The sequence below is a fragment of the Natator depressus genome, chromosome 11, assembly GCF_965152275.1.
Source record: "Natator depressus isolate rNatDep1 chromosome 11, rNatDep2.hap1, whole genome shotgun sequence".
In the NCBI taxonomy this organism is placed as follows: domain Eukaryota; kingdom Metazoa; phylum Chordata; order Testudines; family Cheloniidae; genus Natator; species Natator depressus.
Genome location: NC_134244.1, coordinates 62,871,292 through 62,893,642, shown reverse-complemented (window position 1 = coordinate 62,893,642; position 22,351 = coordinate 62,871,292). Strand labels below are relative to the sequence as shown.

Here is a 22,351-nt window from a genome sequence, read left to right as displayed (position 1 = left end):
AGTTTGATGTTGCATTTTGTCCTCATCCTCAAATGCCGTAAAAGAAGCTATTATTCATATTACCGATTGGGGTGCGTGTTGCTTTTGAAAACTGGATCTTCAATGCAGTAGCATGTATACACACCAGAATTATCAGTCAAGCCAATACACTGCTCTGATAAAAAATGTTTCATGGAAAATATACTTCAACTGTCCTCACCGTTCTGGCCATCTAGGCTTTCTCACGGAGACCGTGCAAGTCTTTGTGGACAGAACTGGTTTGCCATTAGGTGATGTACATTGTACATCTGAGTTTAATCCCCAGCTCTGCCATAGTCTTCCTGTGTGATGTCAGTCAAGTCACATACTGACTCTTTGCCTCAATACTCCATCTGTAGAATGAAAATACTTCCTTTCTCCCTCCCTTTGTCCGTCTTGTCTATTAAGACAGAAAGCTTTTTATGGAAGTTACTGATTTTTACTGTATGTTTGCACAGCTCCTAGCGCATTGGGGCCATGAATTCAATAGAGGACACTGAGTTAGATTGGAATACACATTAATCATAGTAATTTGCAATGCATTAGTAAAACCCAAAATTTCTCTGGGTGTCCTATCTAGTCTAAGTCTATCTTGTGTAGATTGTAAGCTCTCTGGAGCAGAAAACTGTATTTTGTGTCTTGTGTAGACCTGAGTCTGTTGTCAGTGCTTACTAAATACAAAAAAATGGAATATAAAATTGAAGTCTTAAGTCACAAGGCCAGCTGTATAATGATTACCAAAAGTGATATGGGTATTGAGTAAAACCTAGATGGACTGTCTGCATGAAGTTAACATAAGATGAAAGATTAAATGACTATAGGATTGGCATTTTGATCTGAACTTTTTTGTCCTACCACAAATGTGAATTAGGAAGGACTAAAAGAGTCCAGTTATCCAGATATTGGCTGGAATGTTGACCCAAAAATGGCAATACTGGGTCAGACCAGTGGTCCACCTAGCTCAGTACCCTATCTCTGAGTGTGACCAGTACCAGATGCTTCAGAGGGAATGAACAGAACTGGGCAATTGATCAAATGATCCATCCCCTATTGTCCAGGCCCAGCTTCTGTCACTTGGAGGTTTAGGGACACCCGGAGCATGGGGTTGTGTTCCTGGCCATCTTGGCTAATAGCCATTGATGGACCTATCCTCCACCAACTTGGCTAATTCTTTTTAGAACCCGTTTATTCTTTTGGCCTTCACAACATCCCATAGCAGCAAGTTCCACCGGCTGACTGTGCATTGTGTGAAGAAGCACTTCCTTTTGTTTGTTCTAAACCTGCTGTGTATTAATTTCATCTGGTGACCCTTAGTTCTTGTGTTATGTGAAGGAGTAAATAACACTTCCTTATTCACTTTCTCCACACTAGGCATGATTTATAGATCCCTGTCATATCCCCCTTCAGTCGGGTCTTTCCTAAACAGATCAGTCCCAGTCCTTTTAATCTCTCCTCTTAAGGAAGCTGTCCCATCGCCCTCATCATTCTTGTTGTTCCTCTCTGCACCTTTTCCAATTCTAAAGTATCTTTTTTGGGATGTGTGACCAGACCTGCACACAGTATTCAAAGTGTGGGCGTACCAGAGCTTTATGATATCGTCTGATTTATTATCTATCCCGTTCGTGACCCTGGTGCTTCACACTGCGTCACCCTAACTACATTGATCTAAGTGCTACGCTTCTCGCGGAGCTGTAGTTATTAGGTCGGTGTAGTGGGCAACGTACATCAGCGGGAGCAACATTGTACTGTAGACACTTCCAGAGTTAGGCTGACATTAGCTGCCTTACGTCAACCTAACGCTGTAGTGTAGACCAGCGTAACTATCCAGGTGGCATCTCTCAACCTCTGAAATGCATATAGAAGTTAGTGCAGTGCTGTATGAAGCAACAGCTGTATCTTGCCCATAGGACCAAGCACTTGCTACACCGCGTTCTGTGTGCTGGATCAGTCCTTAGATCCCTAGGAGTATTGCAAAGGATCTTTTCCTATTCAAAGGGGTGCTGTTGGGTGAGTGCCCGTGTAGCGGTAAAGTAAGGGTTAATGTTAAAACCAGGCCTCGCTTTACTGATGTGTAATTTGCAGCATGTGCTGTCAGGGGCTACAACATTATCCGTGCCTTCCTGTTAGAAAAATGCCTGTAAGTTATTGCCTTTGCTGAAGCTGTGTGTGTACATTCCATGCGTCGGTGTTGGAAGAGCCTTTCTTTGGGGGGGTTGCTGCCGCTCCCGGAGAGTTAACGCTCTTTGAGGTGCAGAAATTGAAGCATTTCCACAGGCTTGGAGAGGGAGCAGGGAGTGAATGAATCATGGAGAAGTGTTCTTTAAATAACAAAGACGAAACTCCGGGCCCTGCTTTCTCCTCACACGTTACTTGCATTCTGACACAGACCTGATTTCTTTTTGTTTTAATATTTAAACAAGAGTCCTTCAAATATACATAATAACTCCCTCCCCCCATTTAGCCAGTCCTCTTAATCTGTTGGTTCCAATTATGGTTTTCTGGCCAAGGTTTTCTGACTGGTGATTGGGGGCACCTCAGCTGCTCAGTGCCCCACGTAAAAGAGGCCTGGCTTTCAGGCCGTGCTCAGCACCCACCCTGAAATTCAGGTCTCATTAAGGTGACTCGGGTTGGGACCCAAAAAATACCTGGGGCACCCCAAAATCACTAGCCATCTTTGAAACTCTAGACAAGACGTTTAAGCAACACGGCTGCTGTGTCTCACGCTTCTTGGATGCCTCTAAACTTCCGTCCTCCACCCCCCCACCCCACCCCGCTTGATTTGGACTTTTGACCCTCTTGAGTTTGAAAGCAAAAGATCTTACTTTCGTTCTAACACTGCAGCATTAACTTGTTGCTCCTCAGGTTTGGATCTGCCTATAAGGTTAGTGTCAGTGCCTTGAACCAAGCCTTCATGTTCCGTTACGTGCAGTGAGCTTTCTGAATTGTTTATGTTCCACTATAAGGGATCTTCCTATGCCAGGATGCAATAGGAACGTCATTTTCCCCTCAAACATGAGCAGATGTCCTATCTGTAATGCTAGCAATAACATCGCCGCTTCCTGTTCTCGCAGATGTTCTCAACAGTGCAGAGCTTTGGCAAGGAGGGGACACTTCCATTCAGTGGCATCCATTAAATTTCCTTTCTTGCTCGTGTTCTCCCAGTGATGGTGATGGGAAGGGTGGTGGGATAGAATGGGCCTTAAGAAATAACACTGCTAGACAGAGATGAAGAATGCTACTGGGATTTGTATTCACCAGCTTTGCTTTGAGCTTCACCTTGGCCACATTGGCTTTGTATCAACTTGAAATATCCAGTGAAACTCAAGTGGTATGAAACCATGTGATTTAAAACCATTGGGCAAAATGTGTTGAAAATCCATGTGAGCCCAACCTGGCAAGTTAGGCACACGTTTAAATATGATCCTTCATCTGTTTGGGAGCTGGGGGCATCTTTAGCATACTCCTTTAAAGAACAGTTATGATGTTCCTATTAACTGTAGGTCAGTGTGAAATCCTACGACACATTTCTACCAGTAGTCTAGCAGGCTGCCATTCACACCATGGGAAGAGAGGGGAGGAAAGGTATCATATGAGGGCCCTGTGCTTTGCTCATTACTCCTTACACTAGCAGAATTTCTTAAAGTTCATGAAATTTTGTCTGAAGAAGTATTTTGCCTGAAGCGCCCTTATTGAAAGGTTGTCACTGAATCAGAAATTTAGAGGAGTGGTGTGGCTAGGGGCTTAATCTACATGACAGTTTTTTCACACCAGTAAGAGAGTGCAAATCACTTCTGATTGCCTTATACTGTTGTCTGATAGTGGATTGATATGGGTCTTTTTGATTGGAGAACTGGTCACTTAAGGGGAAACTGGGATTTCCTTTGAATAATTTATTTTAGAATTCATCTAGTTGTAGAAAAGAATACATACAATGTTGGAATGGTTATCGATGTACCAAAAAATCACCTCTGTTAGAATTAGAAACCTCCATTTGATCAATGGGAAAAATAGATTTGGGTGCAGAGTTGTGTTTCGTGATAAAAGTGAATGAAGAGAAAATTCGGATTTTAAAACATCATTGGTGGTTGGGCCAAAAAAATGTGAATAAAAAGTAACAGTAAAGGAAAAGAATTTAAGGTAGTTTCACAGATCTTTCTGCATTTGTGTTTATATGAAAGAATGAAACTCTTCTTAGGCTTGTCTACACGGTGGGGTAGTGCGCTCTGTGGGGGTGTGGTTTCTAAAGGCATTACACGTTGCACATTAATTGGTCTGTGTGACCGCCACTGGTGTGCACTAAAAGTTCCCTAGTGCCCTTTAACGTAGTACTGTTTCAAACAGCACTCGTTGAAGGGCACTAGGAAATGATTAGTGTCCACCAGCAGAGTCTGCCCAGACCAGTTAGTGCATTTTAGAAATCACACCCCCTAGAGCGCATTCCCCCATGGTGTAGACAAACCCCTATCTTATCCCATCGTGCCTTGGTATTTGAACATATGTAGTACAAAGAATGATCCACTATTCAGTAATGTTGTTGCCATATATACGCTTAACGGGGGAGCGATCACATGAATTTTCCACTTTTTACCATGGTCAGTTCTGCACAGATTTGACCATTAATATTACTTTGACCATACTTATGATTTTCATGCAGCTATAACTGGGAGTTATATTCAGATTATTTCAAGTTTCAGAGTAGCAGCTGTGTTAGTCTGTATCTGCAAAAAGAACAGGAGTACTTGTGGCACCTTAGAGACTAACAAATTTATTAGAGCATAAGCTTTCATGGGCTACAGCCCACTTCATTGGTTGCATAGAATGGAACATATAGTAAGAAGATATATATATATCTACATACAGAGAAGGTGGAAGTTGCCATACAAACTGTAAGAGGCTAATTAATTAAGATGAGCTATTATCAGCAGGAGAAAAAAACTTTTGTAGTGATAATCAAGATGGCCCATTTAGACAGTTGACAAGAAGGTGTGAGGATACTTAACATGGGGAAATAGATTCAATATGTGTAATGACCCAGCCACTCCCAGTCTCTATTCAAACCCAAGTTAATGGTATCTAGTTTGCATATTAATTCAAGCTTAGCAGTTTCTCCTTGGAGTATGTTTTTGAAGCTTTTCTGTTGCAAAATTGCCACCCTTAAGTCTTTTACTGAGTGGCCAGAGAGGTTGAAGTGTTCTCTTCTTATTTCTTATTTCCAGATTATTTCAGCTGGCTGTGAGTAGACACTTCCCTGTCTTAATGAAAGTGAGACAAACCTGTCACTGTTTCAAGGAATACTGCTCCTTTATGGGTTTGTTAATGTCATTGTTTTCTTCTTCCAGGTCATTGAAGGAAAATTGGCTCCTTTCTTGGGGAAGGTAATCAAGTTTGCCACCTCTCATGTGTACAGCTGCAGCCTTTGTAGCCAAAAGGGCTTCATCTGCGAGATTTGTAACAATGGAGAGATCCTTTACCCCTTTGAGGATATTTCAACAAGCAGGTACAGTATGCTTCCTTTCATATGTTTTACCTGCATGTCTTATCCTCTCAAATTCCAGGTCGAATGACATTCCATTTCAGCGCTTGTGGGGAGTGGGCATCACTAGTTCGCAGTTAAGGATGTCTGCCCTGGACTTGTGTTCCAGAGAGGCCATCCCTGAGCCTGCATGCAGATAGATGGAGAAGGGCCACTTTGTCATTTATCTGGTTCAAAAGGACCTAAAGCCCCATTTCACATAGCTCTCAAACACCTGTAGATCGCACTGCTAACGCTCAAAAGGATAGAGGTGCCCAGGGGCTGCTTTCCAGCAGGAATACTTGAAATCTTCCTGTGGCTAAGCACAACTGAGTTTCACAGGGCCCTACAAATCCAAAGCTGAGGATGACTTTTTAGGTCTTTCTTGCCTTCGATTTCACTGGACCTACGGAAGAATGTACCCATGCGTTATTAGATAATAATCACCTCTTCTGAGTTACGGCCGCTCCCTTACTGTGGGGTAAGGATATAACTGATACTCTATTGTCCGTGTGTGTATACATAGATTTATATTGACATCCACATGTACACATACGCACACACACAGACAGAAGTCGTCTCACCCACCCACCACTAAAATGTAGCTGCCTCTAGGTGAGAATACAACAGCTGTTTAATAACAGTCTGGGAACAGGAAGTGAGGATGGATAGTGTATCCAGTTGAAATCACATGGACAATCTAACAAGGCTCAATGCAGTAACCCAAACTGGAATTTGACCAGAACACTGGAGCAATGTTCTTACTTTTTCAAGAAGTTTCTTGGGTTTAGAACAATCACAAGAGGTAAAGACCTTGAATTTCTTATCCGTCAAGGCAATGACACCTCCAGCAGTACAATCTGTCCTTTGCAAATACACCGTCATCTTAATTTATTGTCAGGTTGCATTAGTAGAATTAAAGCAACAAAAGTTAGAGGAGCCTACTCTGGGGACGATCGGGATCAGCTTGTTAAAAATTCAGCGTTGAGTTGACAAAGATCTCTGTGTCAGGAGTGGCCAAGGCCAGCCTGTTGGGGGTTTCAGGCTGACATGTCTTTCAAAGAGTATTTGCACATTCTTTCTCTGAATTCACATTCCAAGAAATGTGGAGACAAAGCATGGGACATAAATTAAACAAGGTGTGCAGTTTTGTTTTATAAATGGTGTGCAAGAAAAATGTATCTGGACGGAGAAGTTGGAAAGGGAAAGACTTAGATGAAATGGCCGTACTAAACAATTAAAGATATCCACAAAGCATGATGAGAACAGAAAAATAAGTAGTGAAATAGTCCGGTAGTGAAGCTTAATTGAAGTGTGTATGTGTACACAATTTGCCTGTTGAATGTTTGATTGGCCACCAAAGCCCTGGGGTTTGTAGTGTCCACAGCCTGGCAACTGAAACCAGAGACTGCGTACCTCACACTTGCAGAATTTAAAACTTTCCTGAAACAGGTAGCATTTCTCAAAGGGCTAGTGAAAGCCGAGTGAAACAGCTCCTCTCTCTATTTGTACATGCAGAGGTCAGCAGTTATTTTTGTTCAAGTGGCACAATGCAACAAATGCAAAATAATTATTGAAGTCGTGCCCGCCAAAGGAAGCTTTCTTCAGTAACAGGTTTAATTATAAAAAGAAAAGGAGGACTTGTGGCACCTTAGAGACTAAAAAATTTATTTGAGCATAAGCTTTCGTGAGCTACAGCTCACTTCATCGGATGCATTCAGTGGAAAGTACAGTGGGGAGATTTATGTACACAGAGAACATGAAACAATGGGTGTTATCATACACACTGTAAGGAGAGTGATCACTTAAGATGAGCTAATACCAGCAGGAGAGCGGGGGGGGGGAGGGGGAGGGGAGAACGTTTTGTAGTAATAATCAAGGTGGGCCATTTCCAGCTGTTGACAAGAACATCTGAGGAACAGTGGGGGGTGGTGGTGGGGGGGGGAATAAACATGGGGAAATAGTTTTACTTTGTGTAATGACCCATCCACTCCCAGTCTCTATTCAAGCCTAAGTTAATTGTATCCAGTTTGCAAATTAATTCCAATTCAGCAGTCTCTCGTTGGAGTCTGTTTCTGAAGTCTTTTTGTTGTAATATTGCGACTTTTAGGTCTGTAATTAAGTGACCAGAGAGATTGAAGTGTTCTCCGACTGGTTTTTTAATGTTATAATTCTTGACATCTGATTTGTGTCCATTTATTCTTTTATGTAGAGACTGTCCAGTTTGACCAGTGTACATGGCAGAGGGGCATTGCTGGCACATGATGGCATATATCACATTGGTAGATGTGCAGGTGAACGAGCCTCTGATAGTGTGGCTGATGTGATTAGGTCCTATGATGCTGTCCCCTGAATAGATATGTGGACACAGTTGGCAACGGGCTTTGTTGCAAGGATAGGTTCCTGTGTTAGTGGTTCTGTTGTGTGGTGTGTGGTTGCTGGTGTGTATTTGCTTCAGGTTGAGGGGCTGTCTGTAAGCAAGGACTGGCCTGTCTCCCAAGATCTGTGGGAGTGATGGGTCGTCCTTCAGGATAGGTTGTAGATCCTTGATGATGCACTGGAGAGGTTTTAGTTGGGGGCTGAAGGTGATGGCTAGTGGCGTTCTGTTATTTTCTTTGTTGGGCCTGTCCTGTAGTAGGTGACTTCTGGGTACTCTTCTGGCTCTGTCAATCTGTTTCTTCACTTCAGCAGGTGGGTATTGTAGTTGTAAGAATGCTTGATAGAGATCTTGTAGGTGTTTGTCTCTGTCTGAGGGGTTGGAGCAAATGCGGTTGTATCGTAGAGCTTGGCTGTAGACAATGGATCGTGTGGTGTGATCTGGGTGAAAGCTGGAGGCATGTAGGTAGGAATAGAGGTCAGTAGGTTTCCGGTATAGGGTGGTGTTTCTGTGACCATCGCTTATTAGCACCGTAGTGTCCAGGAAGTGGATCTCTTGTGTGGACTGGTCCAGGCTGAGGTTGATGGTGGGATGGAAATTGTTGAAATCATGGTGGAATTCCTCAAGGGCTTCTTTTCCATGGGTCCAGATGATGATGTCATCAGTGTAGTGCAAGTAGAGTAGGGGCATTAGGGGACGAGAGCTGAGGAAGCGTTGTTCTAAGTCAACCATAAACATGTTGGCATACTTTGGGGCCATGCGGGTACCCATAGCAGTGCCGGTGGTTTGAAGGTATACGTTGTCCCCAAATGTGAAATAGTTATGGGTGAGGACAAAGTCACAAAGTTCAGCCACCAGGTTTGCTGTGACATTATCGGGGATACCGTTCCTGACAGCTTGTAGTCCATCTTTGTGTGGAATGTTGGTGTAGAGGGCTTCTACATCCATAGTGGCCAGAATGCTGTTTTCAGGAAGATCACCGATGGATTGTAGTTTCCTCAGGAAGTCAGTGGTGTCTCGAAGATAGCTGGGAGTACTGGTAGCGTAGGGCCTGAGGAGGGAGTCTACATAGCCAGACAATCCTGCTGTCAGGGTGCCAATGCCTGAGATGATGGGGCGTCCAGGATTTCCAGGTTTATGGATCTTGGGAAGCAGATAGAATACCCCTGGTTGGGGTTCTAGGGGTGTGTCTGTGCAGACTTGTTCTTGTGCTTTTTCAGGGAGTTTCTTGAGCAAATGGTGTAGTTTCTTTTGGTAACCCTCAGTGGGATCAGAGGGTAATGGCTTGTAGAAAGTGGTGTTGGAGAGCTGCCGAGCAGCCTCTTCTTCATATTCCGACCTATTCATGATGACGACAGCACCTCCTTTGTCAGCCTTTTTGATTATGATGTCAGAGTTGTTTCTGAGGCTGTGGATGGCATTGTGTTCTGCATGGCTGAGGTTATGGGGCAAGTGATGCTGCTTTTCCACAATTTCAGCTCGTGCATGTCGGCAGAAGCACTCTATGTAGAAGTCCAGTCTGTTGTTTCGACCTTCAAGAGGAGTCCACCCAGAATCCTTCTTTTTGTAGTGTTGGTAGGAAGGTCTCTGTGGATTAGTATGTTGTTCAGAGGTGTGTTGGAAATATTCCTTGAGTCGGAGACGTCGAAAATAGGATTCTAGGTCACCACAGAACTGTATCATGTTCGTGGGGGTGGAGGAGCAGAAGGAGAGGCCCCGAGATAGGACAGATTCTTCTGCTGGGCTAAGAGTAGAGTTGGATAGATTAACAATATTGCTGGGTGGGTTGAGGGAACCATTGCTGTGGCCCCTTGTGGCATGTAGTAGTTTAGATAGTTTAGTGTCCTTTTTTTTTTTGTAGAGAAGCAAAGTGTGTGTTGTAAATGGCTTGTCTAGTTTTTGTAAAGTCCAGTCATGAGGAAGTTTGTGTGGAAGGTTGTTTTTTTATGAGAGTATCCAGTTTTGAGAGCTCATGCTTAATCTTTGAAGGGTCTCCAACGTTGCTCTCCTTTTTTAGCTGTTCATTTCTTTTGCTCCCCTCCCTCCTCTTCGTTTGCTAATCCTTGCTTTTATCCCCATCCATCCCCAGCCTCACCGCTTTCCCTCCTCACTAGTTTTTTCCCTCTCCTTGCCAATACCCCATTCTGCCTTGCAGCAGAGCAGCAAAGAGAAACTAACCAGATCCTTTCAATTTAATGTTCCTGCTCTATTCCACCTGCAACCAGAGGCAAGTGACATTGACAAGTGAGCTTGTATATTTCACTTGGTGCTCCACCAGCACATGGGGAGCAGAGGGGAAAGCAGAAACTTTCATATGTGCCGCTGTCTGACACACATGACAAAGATTGCTGATCTAGCCACTCATCATGGTGATAGGCATAATATAAGGACCTACACAGATAGATAGAAATAGTTACAATACACAGAATAAACTATACCTGTGAGAAGAGAAAACCAGAACAAGATTCAGAGAACTTGGATGCTCTTACTCATCTAAACCTGAAGACATGACTTGTGCTGTACTTTTTACTGGAATATAAAACAAAGGCCTCTTAAACAGCTATTGGTGCAATTTAGGGCAGGTCTATACTACGGGGTTAAGTCGATATATGTTATGCAATTCCAGCTACGTGAATAATGTAGCTGGAGTCGACGTAGCTTAGGTCAACTTGCTGCGGTGTCTACACCGCGCTGGGTTGACGGGAGAAACTCTCCCATTGACTTACTTTATGCTTCTCGTTCCGGTGGAGTACGGAGTTGACGGGAGAGTGATCAGCGGTCAATTTAGCGGGTCTTAACTAGACCCTCTAAATCAACCCCCGGTGGATCAGTCGCCACAACGTCAATCCACTGGTAAGTGGAGACAAGCTCTTAGATTTGTAACTTAGATGTTCTGTTACAAGGTTCACAAGGCTGTAATTAGGTTTCAGTTGCAGTTTTCACTTTCCGTTGCACTTTTCTGGGATTCACTCATTTTCTCATATTCTTGCCCCCAAGTGTTGCAACTCATGGTACCTATGATCATCTAGACTCTTTGGTGCCATGCTATAGATGTGAAGATAAGAAGAGAATGGCAGCTTTAGCTCAGAAGCCTAATTTTCTTTGGTGTTGCTTGTCGGTTTTTGAGCCTGCAACTGGTTTTACTAGCAAATTGAACTGGATTCTTCACGTTCAGAAAGAGGCGCATGGCAACTTTTGTGGCCATCATCAGTGGCATGTGGAAGAAAAGGAAATATTTGGGGCTGGCTGAAAATGTGGTCACCAGTGTCCCAGAGGACCAAATTCTGCTCTCAGCTGCCCCAGCGCCTATCCACTGAAATCAATGGGATTGCACTGGTGTAACCCAGAACAGAATTTGGACTTAGTATTGTTTTAGCTTCTTTTTATTAAATTTAGGGTAGAAAACAAGTAATAAACTGATCTGCAGTTGATGGCAAAAATAAGTTGTTCTTTGTTCAGTGACCCCTTCATTAAATGGTTGAAAGGCAAAGTGAGTTTATGTGTCCTGATTTGGGTGTGGAGTTGTTTTTTTCCACAGCCTGGCCTTTCTGCTTCCTACTAAATAGCTCACACGCTTCGGAGGGACCAGAGTAACAGCTGTCATCTCGCTCAGCAGTTCTCAACCCGGGGTCTGAGGCCCCACAAGCAGGTTTCAAGGGGGTCCCCCAAGCAGAGCCACTGGAGCCCAGAGCAGAAAGCCGAAATCCCACTGCCCTGAGCCCCGCTATCCAGGGCTGGAGCCGAAACCTGAGCAACTTAGCTTCGCAGGGCCCCATGTGGCATGGGGACCCGGACAGTTACCCTGCTTTCTGCCCCCTAATGCCGGCCCTGGGTTTTATACAGCGGGGGCTGGAACAATTTGTATAGTGGAGGTGAGAGCCATTGAACCCTGTATATGATGGAAGCCACTTCAAGCCAGGGGATGCGGCTGCACCCTCGTCCTGGCACCTATGCTCTTATATGCAGAAAAACAGCTGTTGTGGCACAGCTGGGCCGCGGAGTTTCTATAGCATGTTGAGGGGGCCTCAGAAAGAAAAAGGTTGAGACCCCCTAGTCTAGCTCAGTGAGTCCCAACCTTCCAGACTGCTGCAGCCTGTTCAGGGGTCTGCTCTGTTTTGCGTACCCCCAAGTTTCATCCCCCTAAAACTACTTGCTGACAACATCAGAAATAAAAATACAAAAGCATCACCCCACATTATTACCAAAAAATTGCTGACATTCTAATTTTTACCACAGAATTATACAATATATCAATTGGAATATAACTATTGTGCTTACATTTTAGTGTATAGTATACAGAGCAGTATAAACAGGTCATGGTATGAAACTGTAGTTTGTACTGACTTTAGTAGTGCTTTTTATGTAGCCTGTTCTAAAACTAGGCAAATATCTAGATGAGCTGATGTACCCCCTGGAAGACCTCTGCGTACCCCCAGGGGCACACGTACCCCTGGTTGAGAACCACTGATCCGGCCCTTTCAGACCCAGCTAGACTTCAGCTTTCGAGGGCTGTAAACGTATGCAGAGTCTCATGTCAGCTGAGGCAGAGGAAAGTCTCATTCCAAAATATTCTCCTTTGTTTTGAGTTGGAATTTGTGAAGGATGGGCCCTTGTTTAGACAGAGGTATCTAAGAAAGAAAGGGGGAAGCACAAGGGACCCCTCTTAAAGGACTGGTGTTTCTCTTTGCTCCGCTTGTTTGCTCACCGTTCATTTTTGTCAGTCCTTGAGCAAACAGAGTGAATACCTGGATTATGCACTCATCTGGGTTTGAATACACATATATTACATACCCTCCTCTCGCTAATCAGCATGACACATTCCTTTGTTGGCAAATGGTTCCAAAACAAACACAATCAGTTCACTTAATTAGCAGGTCTGTGGGCCGTGCTTGGCAGTCTTCTGACATCCGGTTCAACAATACAGAACAACAGTTTGCTGTCTTAGCTGTGCTGGAGGGGAGGACTTACAGTTATAAGCTTTTTAAGGGTATTTCCTTTCTGTGGCTTCTCTTGGGAGGCAGCCATCCTGTGCAGAGTGTAAATAGGCCATAGTCCAGAAGCAGCAAAATACAAATTGGCCAGTCATATTGGAAGCCTCTTTCAATTTACGTTTGATTTCCCTGTGCTGGTTCCCCTCCTCTATAGCTATCCTTTCTTTATTTAAGTAAGTGCTCATCAAGGATCTTTCTAAACTTCATAGACTCTGCTTCATTTGGGAGTCCTTTAAATAATTAGAAATGTATTGAAAGCCCAATCAGTCATTTTAAACTCCGGGGGTGAGATCCTCAGCTGGATAAATTTAGTCATAGTACCATTGGCTTGACTGAAGCTATTACAATTTATGCCAGCTCAGGATCTGCCTTCTCTTTTATTGCTTGGAGTTAAAAAATTTATTCCAGGCTTAAGTTTAGTGCAAAAAAAACCCAACTAAACAACTGATCATCTCCTATTAGGTTGTTAATTTATTGACCAAAATGTCTCAAAGTAGGCTTTAATATCCCTGATTGTAAATGGGTTTTCAGAGTTGTCCTCTGTTTTGTCAGTACCGGTCACTATACATGTATATAATCTGCTATTGCTTACTCGGCTCTCTGGTAGAAAGTTTATTTCTCTTCATCCTGAAATGAAATAAAATAAAATAAATAAATCAGAAATGAAAACATAACATCCTTGTGGATGTAAAATTGTCTATAATAAGTATGCTTATTTGTATTACGACCTAGAACAACCTTTTAAAACATCAGGGCTGTAAATCTCATGAATTACCTGGGAAAATTTCATTGATTCAGAAATTGAATGAAATAGTTAATTTGTGTCCGATTCTGCCACCCTTAAGTTGAGTTGCGCCTTACTCCATAAGTAGTTTTATTAGGACTTTACCCAAAGTAAGTCACTACTCACCGTGAGAAGGATTATCCTTTGTAAGGGTTTTCTCTCTTTCTACTTAGATAAAATGTTATGTCTTGTGTTTAAGGTTAAGTTTAATGCTACCCAGTGAATAAGGTCCTGATCTTGCCAACACTTACTTACATGAATGATTTTACTCCTGTGAGTAGTCTCCTTGCATTCAGCAGGTCAAGTCACTCACTTGTTGGATGACTTCGTATTTTGGTGAAATGTGTTTTTGTATCTCTATTTTAGAACTGTTGAGAGTGGTTCTGTTATGTCAAGGTTAAACTGTTCTAACTTTGCAAAGTTAATGTTCTCCCAATGTCAGGTAAGGCATAAAGTTTTAAGGTAAAAACATAAAAACTTAGGTTTAAAATAGCAGCGCTGTATCAACCAGCATAGATGCCACTGTAAGCTTAAGCCACATTCCTGCAAAGACTTATGCATCTTCCTAACTGTACACCTTGTTTTACAGAAGTCAGTGGGACTAGTCACAGTCCATAAAGTTAAATACACCTGTAATTCTTTGCAAGATCGTGGCTGTATTGTGTTATGGCTGCACTGCCATTGGAAAAAAATGCATTTGAGCCTTTGTGGGAATATCAAAGATCTATGCTGAGTACAGATACTAGAAGGCATCGCAGAGAGTACTTCCAGAAGGGCCAGATTTTCCAAACAGGTCAGCGTACCAACTGCTGATCTGTCGAAAATCTGGCCCTAAGTGGCACGTCGGCTGCAGAGTGTTGAGCCCTGTTTTTTTTAAAACGGTGACCTTTATTTAGGTACCTAAATGGGAACTGAGTCCTTTTGACAATCTGACCCCATGTGCATCTGTCATATCTGCTCAAAATCTTCTGGACCAAGCTTTGGTTTTGGTGTCTTTGCAGAGTTGAACCGTAACTATGTAATTGGAATATGCAACTGGAAAAAGGTTGAATAGTTACCTGGGCCTACGTAACACAGTGACTTTCCTAACAAGCATTGTATTTTGAAGAAGCATTCATTAAAAAGGTAGATTTGAGAGTCTCGGTTCTGACTGCTACCTTTCTTTTTTACCTAGACCTTCTTTACTAACAAAATTATCTTGGCTAGATGTGTCCTGCATAAAACAGACATTGGGCCCAGTCCTGCAAACACTCAGGCATTTGGGTGCTCCACCCATCTAACTCAGTGGAACTACTCACATGAGCCGTGGTACTCATGGCCATGTTCGAAGGGTCAGGCCCAGAGTCAGGTGTACAGGGATGTAGTAAGGGTAACAGGGACGTGGCTTCACCAAAATTTTGTTCCACACCATCATTTAAGTTCAGCACCACCTCCTGGCTGCACCTCCCTCCTGCCTGAACATTGTGCCCATCTCCCTTCCTACTCCCTTCTGTGACTTGATCTGCATCCCTGATCTCTCTTCTTTCCGTGATCAAATACCACTTACCTTTCTACCTCCCGTCGCAGATCTTCCCACACTCTCCTTCCCCCAGTGCAGAGCCACTCCTCAGGCCATGCACCCAATCCATCTCTCCCTGCTTCCCAGAAAACACCCCTCCTCTGACCAAATAATAATAATAACCCCTAGCTCGGACATAGCCATAGAGCCTTCGATCTTTAAGAACTTTACAAAGGAGGTCTTTACCATTCTCCCCAGTTTGCTGTTGGGGAAACTCCATCATCCTAGCAGCTCCGCTCTCTTTAAATCTTCCCCATCTCCCTGCTGTACCACCAGCCCCAAGGGCTCACGCATCATCAGGTTGCCCTTAAAAAATTATGAGATTATATTTTATGCATAATAAAGGTTGTGTGCTTTTTCTTTGTCTGTCTTCTGATTTTTGACTACAGTGGCTCTTCGCCTGCTGACACTAGCCGAGGGACTGGCTCTACATTTTTAATTTTTGTAAATAAATTTTCAGTGTCACTTTTCGGATTTCCTGTGCACTAGGTCTGACCCCCAAATTTGTCACGTTACTCTCATCCTCAGTTGTAGACCTACAGAATCCAGCTGCGACTGACGCTTATCCCTTAAAGCTCCCTGTTGAGTGCAAATCTGGAAATATAAATAGATGAGTGGGACATAAAACACCCTGGAAACCCAACGGCATTAAATGTAGACATAATTAACGGGAAGTTAAAGACAGGCTTGCTGCCTTAACCAAGAGCAACCGAAGAAATAGCCCTCAGAGCTGCAGAATTTCTTTACATTACCTGCTTTGCTTGAGCCTGTTGTTATATGTTAATAAATACCATTAATTCAGTAGATCAACACAACTGTCATTCAGAAACATCAGCTTGTTAAAGCAAAGTGCTTTCCCTGCTGTTGAGCCCACTGTCATAGGAGACTCTGAGGTGAATGTTGGTTTTTAGCTGATTATGCCCAGGCACGCAGCAGGCATGATTCTCTGTAGCGTTGCACCCTGCATGGTAGTTTTCAGCTGTGCAGAGTGGCTGTACAACATTGCCAGTGGGGAACAGCAGGGTGTTGCAATCAGGCCCAGTGGTGTAAATCACTTGCTGTGGTGTAAATCAGCAGTCATTCTAGTGAAGTCTTATGGGTTGTCCCTGGTTCAAGCAAGATCAGAATCAGCCCCAGTGTTTGTCTTCGTATTTGGCTCCAAAAGCTAATTTTAAACTACAATATATTGTGTGCGACATAAATTTGAGCCTGATCCAGCACCACTTGTACAGGTGAGTAAATCGTACTGACATGGATCCCAGTTCCGCTATTCTAATGTTGAGTAGAACCTTGCCATGCCAGTGCTCCTATAGAAATCAAAGGGAGCGCTCGTGGGTTTGTTATATCCACTGTTTTTCTTTCGTCTTGTAATTAGATTGTAAACTCTTTGTAGAGACTGTCTGTGTTCTGTGTTTGCACGGCACCTTGCACATTTGGGTTAGATCGCCTAGGTACTATCACAACAGCTTATACCAATGTAGGAGTAGCAGAATCAGGCTTTGGTTTATTCACATGTTCCATGGGTTTCAGACCTGGCCAGCATGCATCTGTGCCTTGGGTTTGCTGTCAGAGTAAACTGTTGTCAAAGTAAACTGTTCAGTGAAAACACATTGCTGGTCACACATTGCTAGCTCTTTTCTTCAGTTTCTGCAACTATCAAACTGGGATAACAATTGCCTACCTCACATGGGATGGTTTGAGGATTAAGTAGTTGTTTGTACTGTTCTTTAGCCTCAGAGTGCATTCAACCCACAATATTATCTATAAGCAGGAAGCATTAACATACTAAGAGCAGCCCTCATTTGATGATTGTGTGTATACTAACGAGGGCCATAATTATAATTTGTTGCACTGCAATCTGTATTTAGTGCGGGAAATTCCAGAATATGATATCTGGGCATAGGCTTAATAACCTAGACTGGGTGCATAGGTCCAGATATAGTGTCTATTCCTTACATGCTGTAATCTATATAGCAGATGCATATTTTTTAAAGCAGGTCTGAAGTACTGTATTTGGACATGAAGTTTTCAAACAATGCATAAAAATTTTTCTCCTGTCCATGTCAAGCTGCCTGGTTAAGAGAGTAAGTGTGTCGCCAAAAGCAAAGGGAGGAGGGCACTCTTCTGCCAAGCGCCTCATGCAAGGGAAAACCTGTGTCCATATTAGTGCCAAGTCTCTTCCATTCATTTACTGTATTAGAGCCCATTTTCCTCTCCAGCATGCGTCTCGGACTGGTTCCTAGGCAACTGTAACAATGTTGCTGCACATGTGCATCAGGCATTCATTGCTTTTGGGGGCTGTTTTGTTTTGAAAGTGAATGCAGACTAGTCTGTTGCCTTTTCTTTCGGTTCTGGTAACCTCTCTGAGAGTTTTGCAGGGTGCCCATGTGTTACCCGCAGCTGAGCGGTGCAGACAGCTTGCCCACACACGCACGCACACACCCGGAACAAGATTACACATTGGTTGTCTTCTCTAGTCAAGGCTCGTTTAAGCTGCAGTGTTTAGATACGTGGGTTTTTCCATAGCTGGGCTACAGCTATAAACCTGAGTATGCTAGATGCATAGGGCACCATTTAGAAAATACAATGAATTGTCCACGTTCTCTTGCTTTCACTCCCTGTCTCTGTGTGAATTTCACCTACAGAGTTCTGGACGAGAGAGGGCCCAATCCTGCAATCTCTAACTCACACATGGAGTCCCAGTGATTTCAAGGGATTACTCATCTGAAATAAAGGATTTCAAGATCTGGCACAGAGTAGATTGTTCTTTGTATGACAAAATAAAAATCAGCTGATAGAATTACAAGAGAGAAAGGGTGGTCTTGTCACTAGGCATTGGAGTGATGATACTCAGGAGGTCTGAGTTCATTTCCCATCTCTGCCACAGGCTTCCTATGTCACCTTGAGCGACTCTCTTCGTTTCCCCATAGCATCTGTAAAATGGGGATAACAATACTTCCTTTCACCCACCCTTTGTCTGGCTTGTGCACTTAATTTATAAGCTCTTTGAGGCAAGGACTGTCTCTGATTGTATGTTTGAACAGCACAGAGGTTCTCAAACTTTTTTTTGCTGGGCCCCCCTTTGAAAATATTTCAGGCTGTGATGATTTCCCCCACCCCCCCCACCCCCAAAAAAGTGATAGCAAATTACTATACATACTCAAAGGAGCCCTAAATAAAGCATGTAATCATTATTCCTGCAGTCAAAGGCAGTGAAGCCTTTAAAAAACTATAAAGTAGGGTGACCATATTTCAAGTTTCCAAACAAAGGACACTGCTGGAGGGTGGAGTACAGTAATACCACACCATGCCACCCTTCCTTCTGCGCTGCTGCTGGCGATGGCTCTGCCTTCAGAGCTGGGCGCCCGGCCAGCAGCCGCTGCTCTCCAGTCGCCCGGCTTTGAAGGCAGCGCCGCCGCCAGCAGCAGTGCAGAAGGAAGGGTGGCAATACCGTACTATCTCGTGACACCCCCCACACACAACTGTCTTGAGACTCCTTTTTGGGGCAGGAACCCCAGTTTGAGAAACGCTGATCTAGACACTTCTGTAATGCAAAGAATAAATAGTAATAAAAACTCATGCCTGTCTAGGATTATTTTAATCAGAGCTGTACTGAACGAATACATGTGACATCGGTGAAAGAAAGTTGAAAACAATTTCCTATGATTACATTTTCGTGTTCTTTAGGCTGAATGAGCAGGGATCCCATGGAAAAAATAATATGTGATCATGTGGTTAAAGGCTGTATCATAATGCGTACGCACAAGGGGGCTAAATTAATGCTGCACAGGCAACCTTAATTCTGGTATTTCCTAACTTTTGAGAGCTTGGCTTTGCAATCTTATTGTTCTTTTAATATGACCTGGGGGGCAATATGTAATAATAAATAATAAGAGTACCAATATAGTGCATAACAATTCTCTGGTTTTGATTTGGGGATTTTGCTCCTTCTCTGTTATACTTCGTAATGGAACAAAGATTATGTAGAGAACATGCTAATTCTCTGTGGTAGTATACACCGATGCAAACCAGCAACCCAGAAGAAAATATGCCTAAATCATAAAATACCCTGAAGTTTCGACAGACACAGAATGAGCATGAAAGGAGATAAAGCACCAGAAGGAGATGAAGCTATTTTAGATGCCCTCTTAAAAGGTTGAGAGTCAGTATGAAAACAACATAATACATTCTCAAGTCCTTCAAAAGACATTTGCAGAATAGGAAGGTATCATTATTAATGTGGAACATTACGACATCATTCATAACAAAGGAAACATGAAAGGCCTGAATAACTACAGACTCATAAGCTTATTGTCAGTAGTATCCAGAACTCTCACAAAAGATGCAGGGACTTACGGCCTTCAACCATGAAAGGAATCAGGATTCAGAAATAGTATCTCAAGTATGGATCACCTATGACAATGAGTAAGGTTAAGGAACAGACAACCAAGTGCGGCAAACTGTTGCAGATGGTCTTTTGTGGACTGCAAAACATACTTTGTCTCTATGGAAATAGGAGCACTTTAGGAGCACTGGAAAACAAAAACAGTCAAACAGGCATATGTGAGAATCTTGAAATATGCATCTAGAAACAGCCGTAATGTTCAGATTTGAAAAGGAGAGTTGAGAGGCTATGGGCACATCTACATTCGAGTTGGGAGGTGTGATTCCCAGCTTCTGTAGATGTACCTGCACTAGAACTGCTCAAGCTTTGTGCCTAAAAATAGCAGTGTGTCCACAGCGGCATGAGCTAGCCACCCGTGTACGTAGCCAGAGGGTCAGGTAGGGGTGTACTCAGGTGGGGTCACTGAGAGTTAGGTGCTTCACTGCCATTTGTGCCTTTGAAAATCTCCCCAAAGATACCGTAGGTGAAATTTTCAGAAGTGCTCAGTCCCATCGGGGCACCCAAGCAAGTGAAGAGATTTTCAAAAGAGCTTCCTTGGCACGTTGGGAGTTGAACACGCATGAAAATCTGACCTCAGTTGTGGGTATGGAGAAAGTGTAGGCTTATGTCAACAAAAGTCACTTCCAGGCTGGCACAGACTTTTGGAAACCTGGATTGGGAAGAGTAGGAACACCAAGGAAATTGGAGAGTAATTGAACAGCCTTAGATTGATGGACGGCATTCTCTTTTTGACGAAGAACCTTGCAGCAAGGTTTACCAAGCTATTTTTAATGTTCATTGTGTAGATTCTGCTGATTCAAATTGTTGGCACCATCAGCAAAATGAGACGATTTTGACTAGTCTATGTTGTACCCTCTGATGCCCACCACCAAATGATGGTGATTGCATTTACCGATAGCCATAGCATGGAGTCAAAACTCAGGCACCCATCTGTCACAAGGTGAAGACAGATCAAAACACAACCACTGCTGGTACTAACTTGACTGACAGGATGGCATCAGTGCCAATACATAAAGATCACATGACGGTGTCCAAGTGAAAATGATACCTGTTAAAAAACATCTGTGCATATTATGATGTTGAGATAAGGCAAAATGTTAGAGCCCATCACAACCAATGAAAATTCAGTAACAAAAAATTATGCTAAAATTACCTTATGACTGTAAACTCCACCAATGTTACAAACATTGCATTAGGAACCAAAGGAGCCATGTTACGTTTAAATCAATTATTTTGTGTCTCTGGCCATTGCAGCAAATACCATCGGAACATTTCACCGCACCAAGTAATGTTACGTAATGGTGGGAGAATATGTAGTCCCCCTCCATGGACTTCTGTGTAAGAAAGGATAGAAGTTCTGTGTAGTGCCATGATTAGTAAGGAATAGCCAAGCATTTATAGCATTGGCCAGCATCTTTGCAAATCCCTGTTACAGGCCCAGATTCTTGCAATCAGACTTGTGCGGGTTGACCTAACACCTGCAAGGAGCTGCCTTGAAGTCGGTTGGCTCTGTCCACCTGTGTGGATCTGATTTCAAGATGCAGGCATCTATGCGCTGTAATGCTTGGACACAGTGAGACTGAGCTAACAGCCCTGGAATGACTTCCTTGCATTTTGTTCGGTCACATGATCACCGTAGCAGTTCTTTCAGGACTAAGTTATTGGAATTTTGTTCCAGGGAACATCAGTTCATCTAAAGATGCAAAGGGCAGCACGTTATTCCTGAAACCCTTTTAATATTTGCCCAGCAAGAACTGAGAAAAATCAGGGCAGGCCTGATGTATTGATATTTATGACCCCGAGGGAGACCTGAATTTGATTTCTGGTGCTGTTCTCTTGCCCCACTGCAGAAGCAGGCAGTGCATGCTACTCCCGGGGAAGAGGGAGTGTTTTTGTTCCTCGGCAGTCAGCATCAATCTCAGTGGGTTGCATAAAGAACAGTATAGTCTGCGAAGTCGCATGCACTCTTCTGCGAGAAGGGAGGGGTAGCCGTGATGCGGTTCTCCAAGGGTATATGAAGGGACTGCTCAAGGCTCCAACATTGCAGAAGATCCCTTAGGATGAGAGTTGAGCCCCAGGAATATAAAATAACTGACTGACCACGAGCAGAAAAATTGACCCCCAGGGAGAGAGACTCACTGAGTCTCTGACTCTTAGGCATGTACCCAGAATGGCTTGCATAGAAGTCTGATTTTGTTCTTCTATTCTGTCTTCTTCAAAGCAACACGTCTCTCTTGTTGTTTACTTTTTGTGGATCCCAACAAGGCCTGTTGTATTTGTCCAAGGCACTACAAAAGCATCTGAGGAGAGGAGCATATATATATGTAATTGAGGGTGGTTTGAAAAGGGGGTGTTGTTTCAGATGCGTATGAGAAACGCCCTCTCTTTTAACACAGGTGCTGCGTGTTGCCCTTACAAAATACAGCTGCAGCGGATCCAGATTCCAGTCATAGAATCTGTATGCTGGCGAGATGGGGGTTGGGGTGGAGGGGCGTACAGGGAGAGGGAAGAGGGAAATTTTGTTTCATTAATCCAAATTTTAGGTTATGTTGTAGCCAGGATGTGAGCTGTATTTGAAAGTTTAATTAGTGAGATGTTACAGTTGGTAGCTTCTGATATGTATAAGTTAAGTTTGACTTTCAGAGTTCAGTTCAAGTTCACGGCTCACTCTTGGTTCACTGTTGAGCTGCTGTCCCCGTCAGTTAC

General features: G+C 43.3%; 1 protein-coding gene across 2 annotated transcripts in view; it reads left to right on the top strand.

Annotated features, from left to right (window-relative positions):
* Positions 1–22,351, top strand: part of PLEKHM3 (pleckstrin homology domain containing M3) — a 122,633-nt gene that overhangs the window by 93,553 nt on the left and 6,729 nt on the right. For both annotated transcript variants that reach the window (XM_074968020.1, XM_074968021.1), the window contains one exon: positions 5,358–5,515. In XM_074968020.1, coding sequence (XP_074824121.1) covers positions 5,358–5,515 — 158 coding nt within the window. The remainder of the gene's footprint in view (positions 1–5,357; positions 5,516–22,351) is intronic.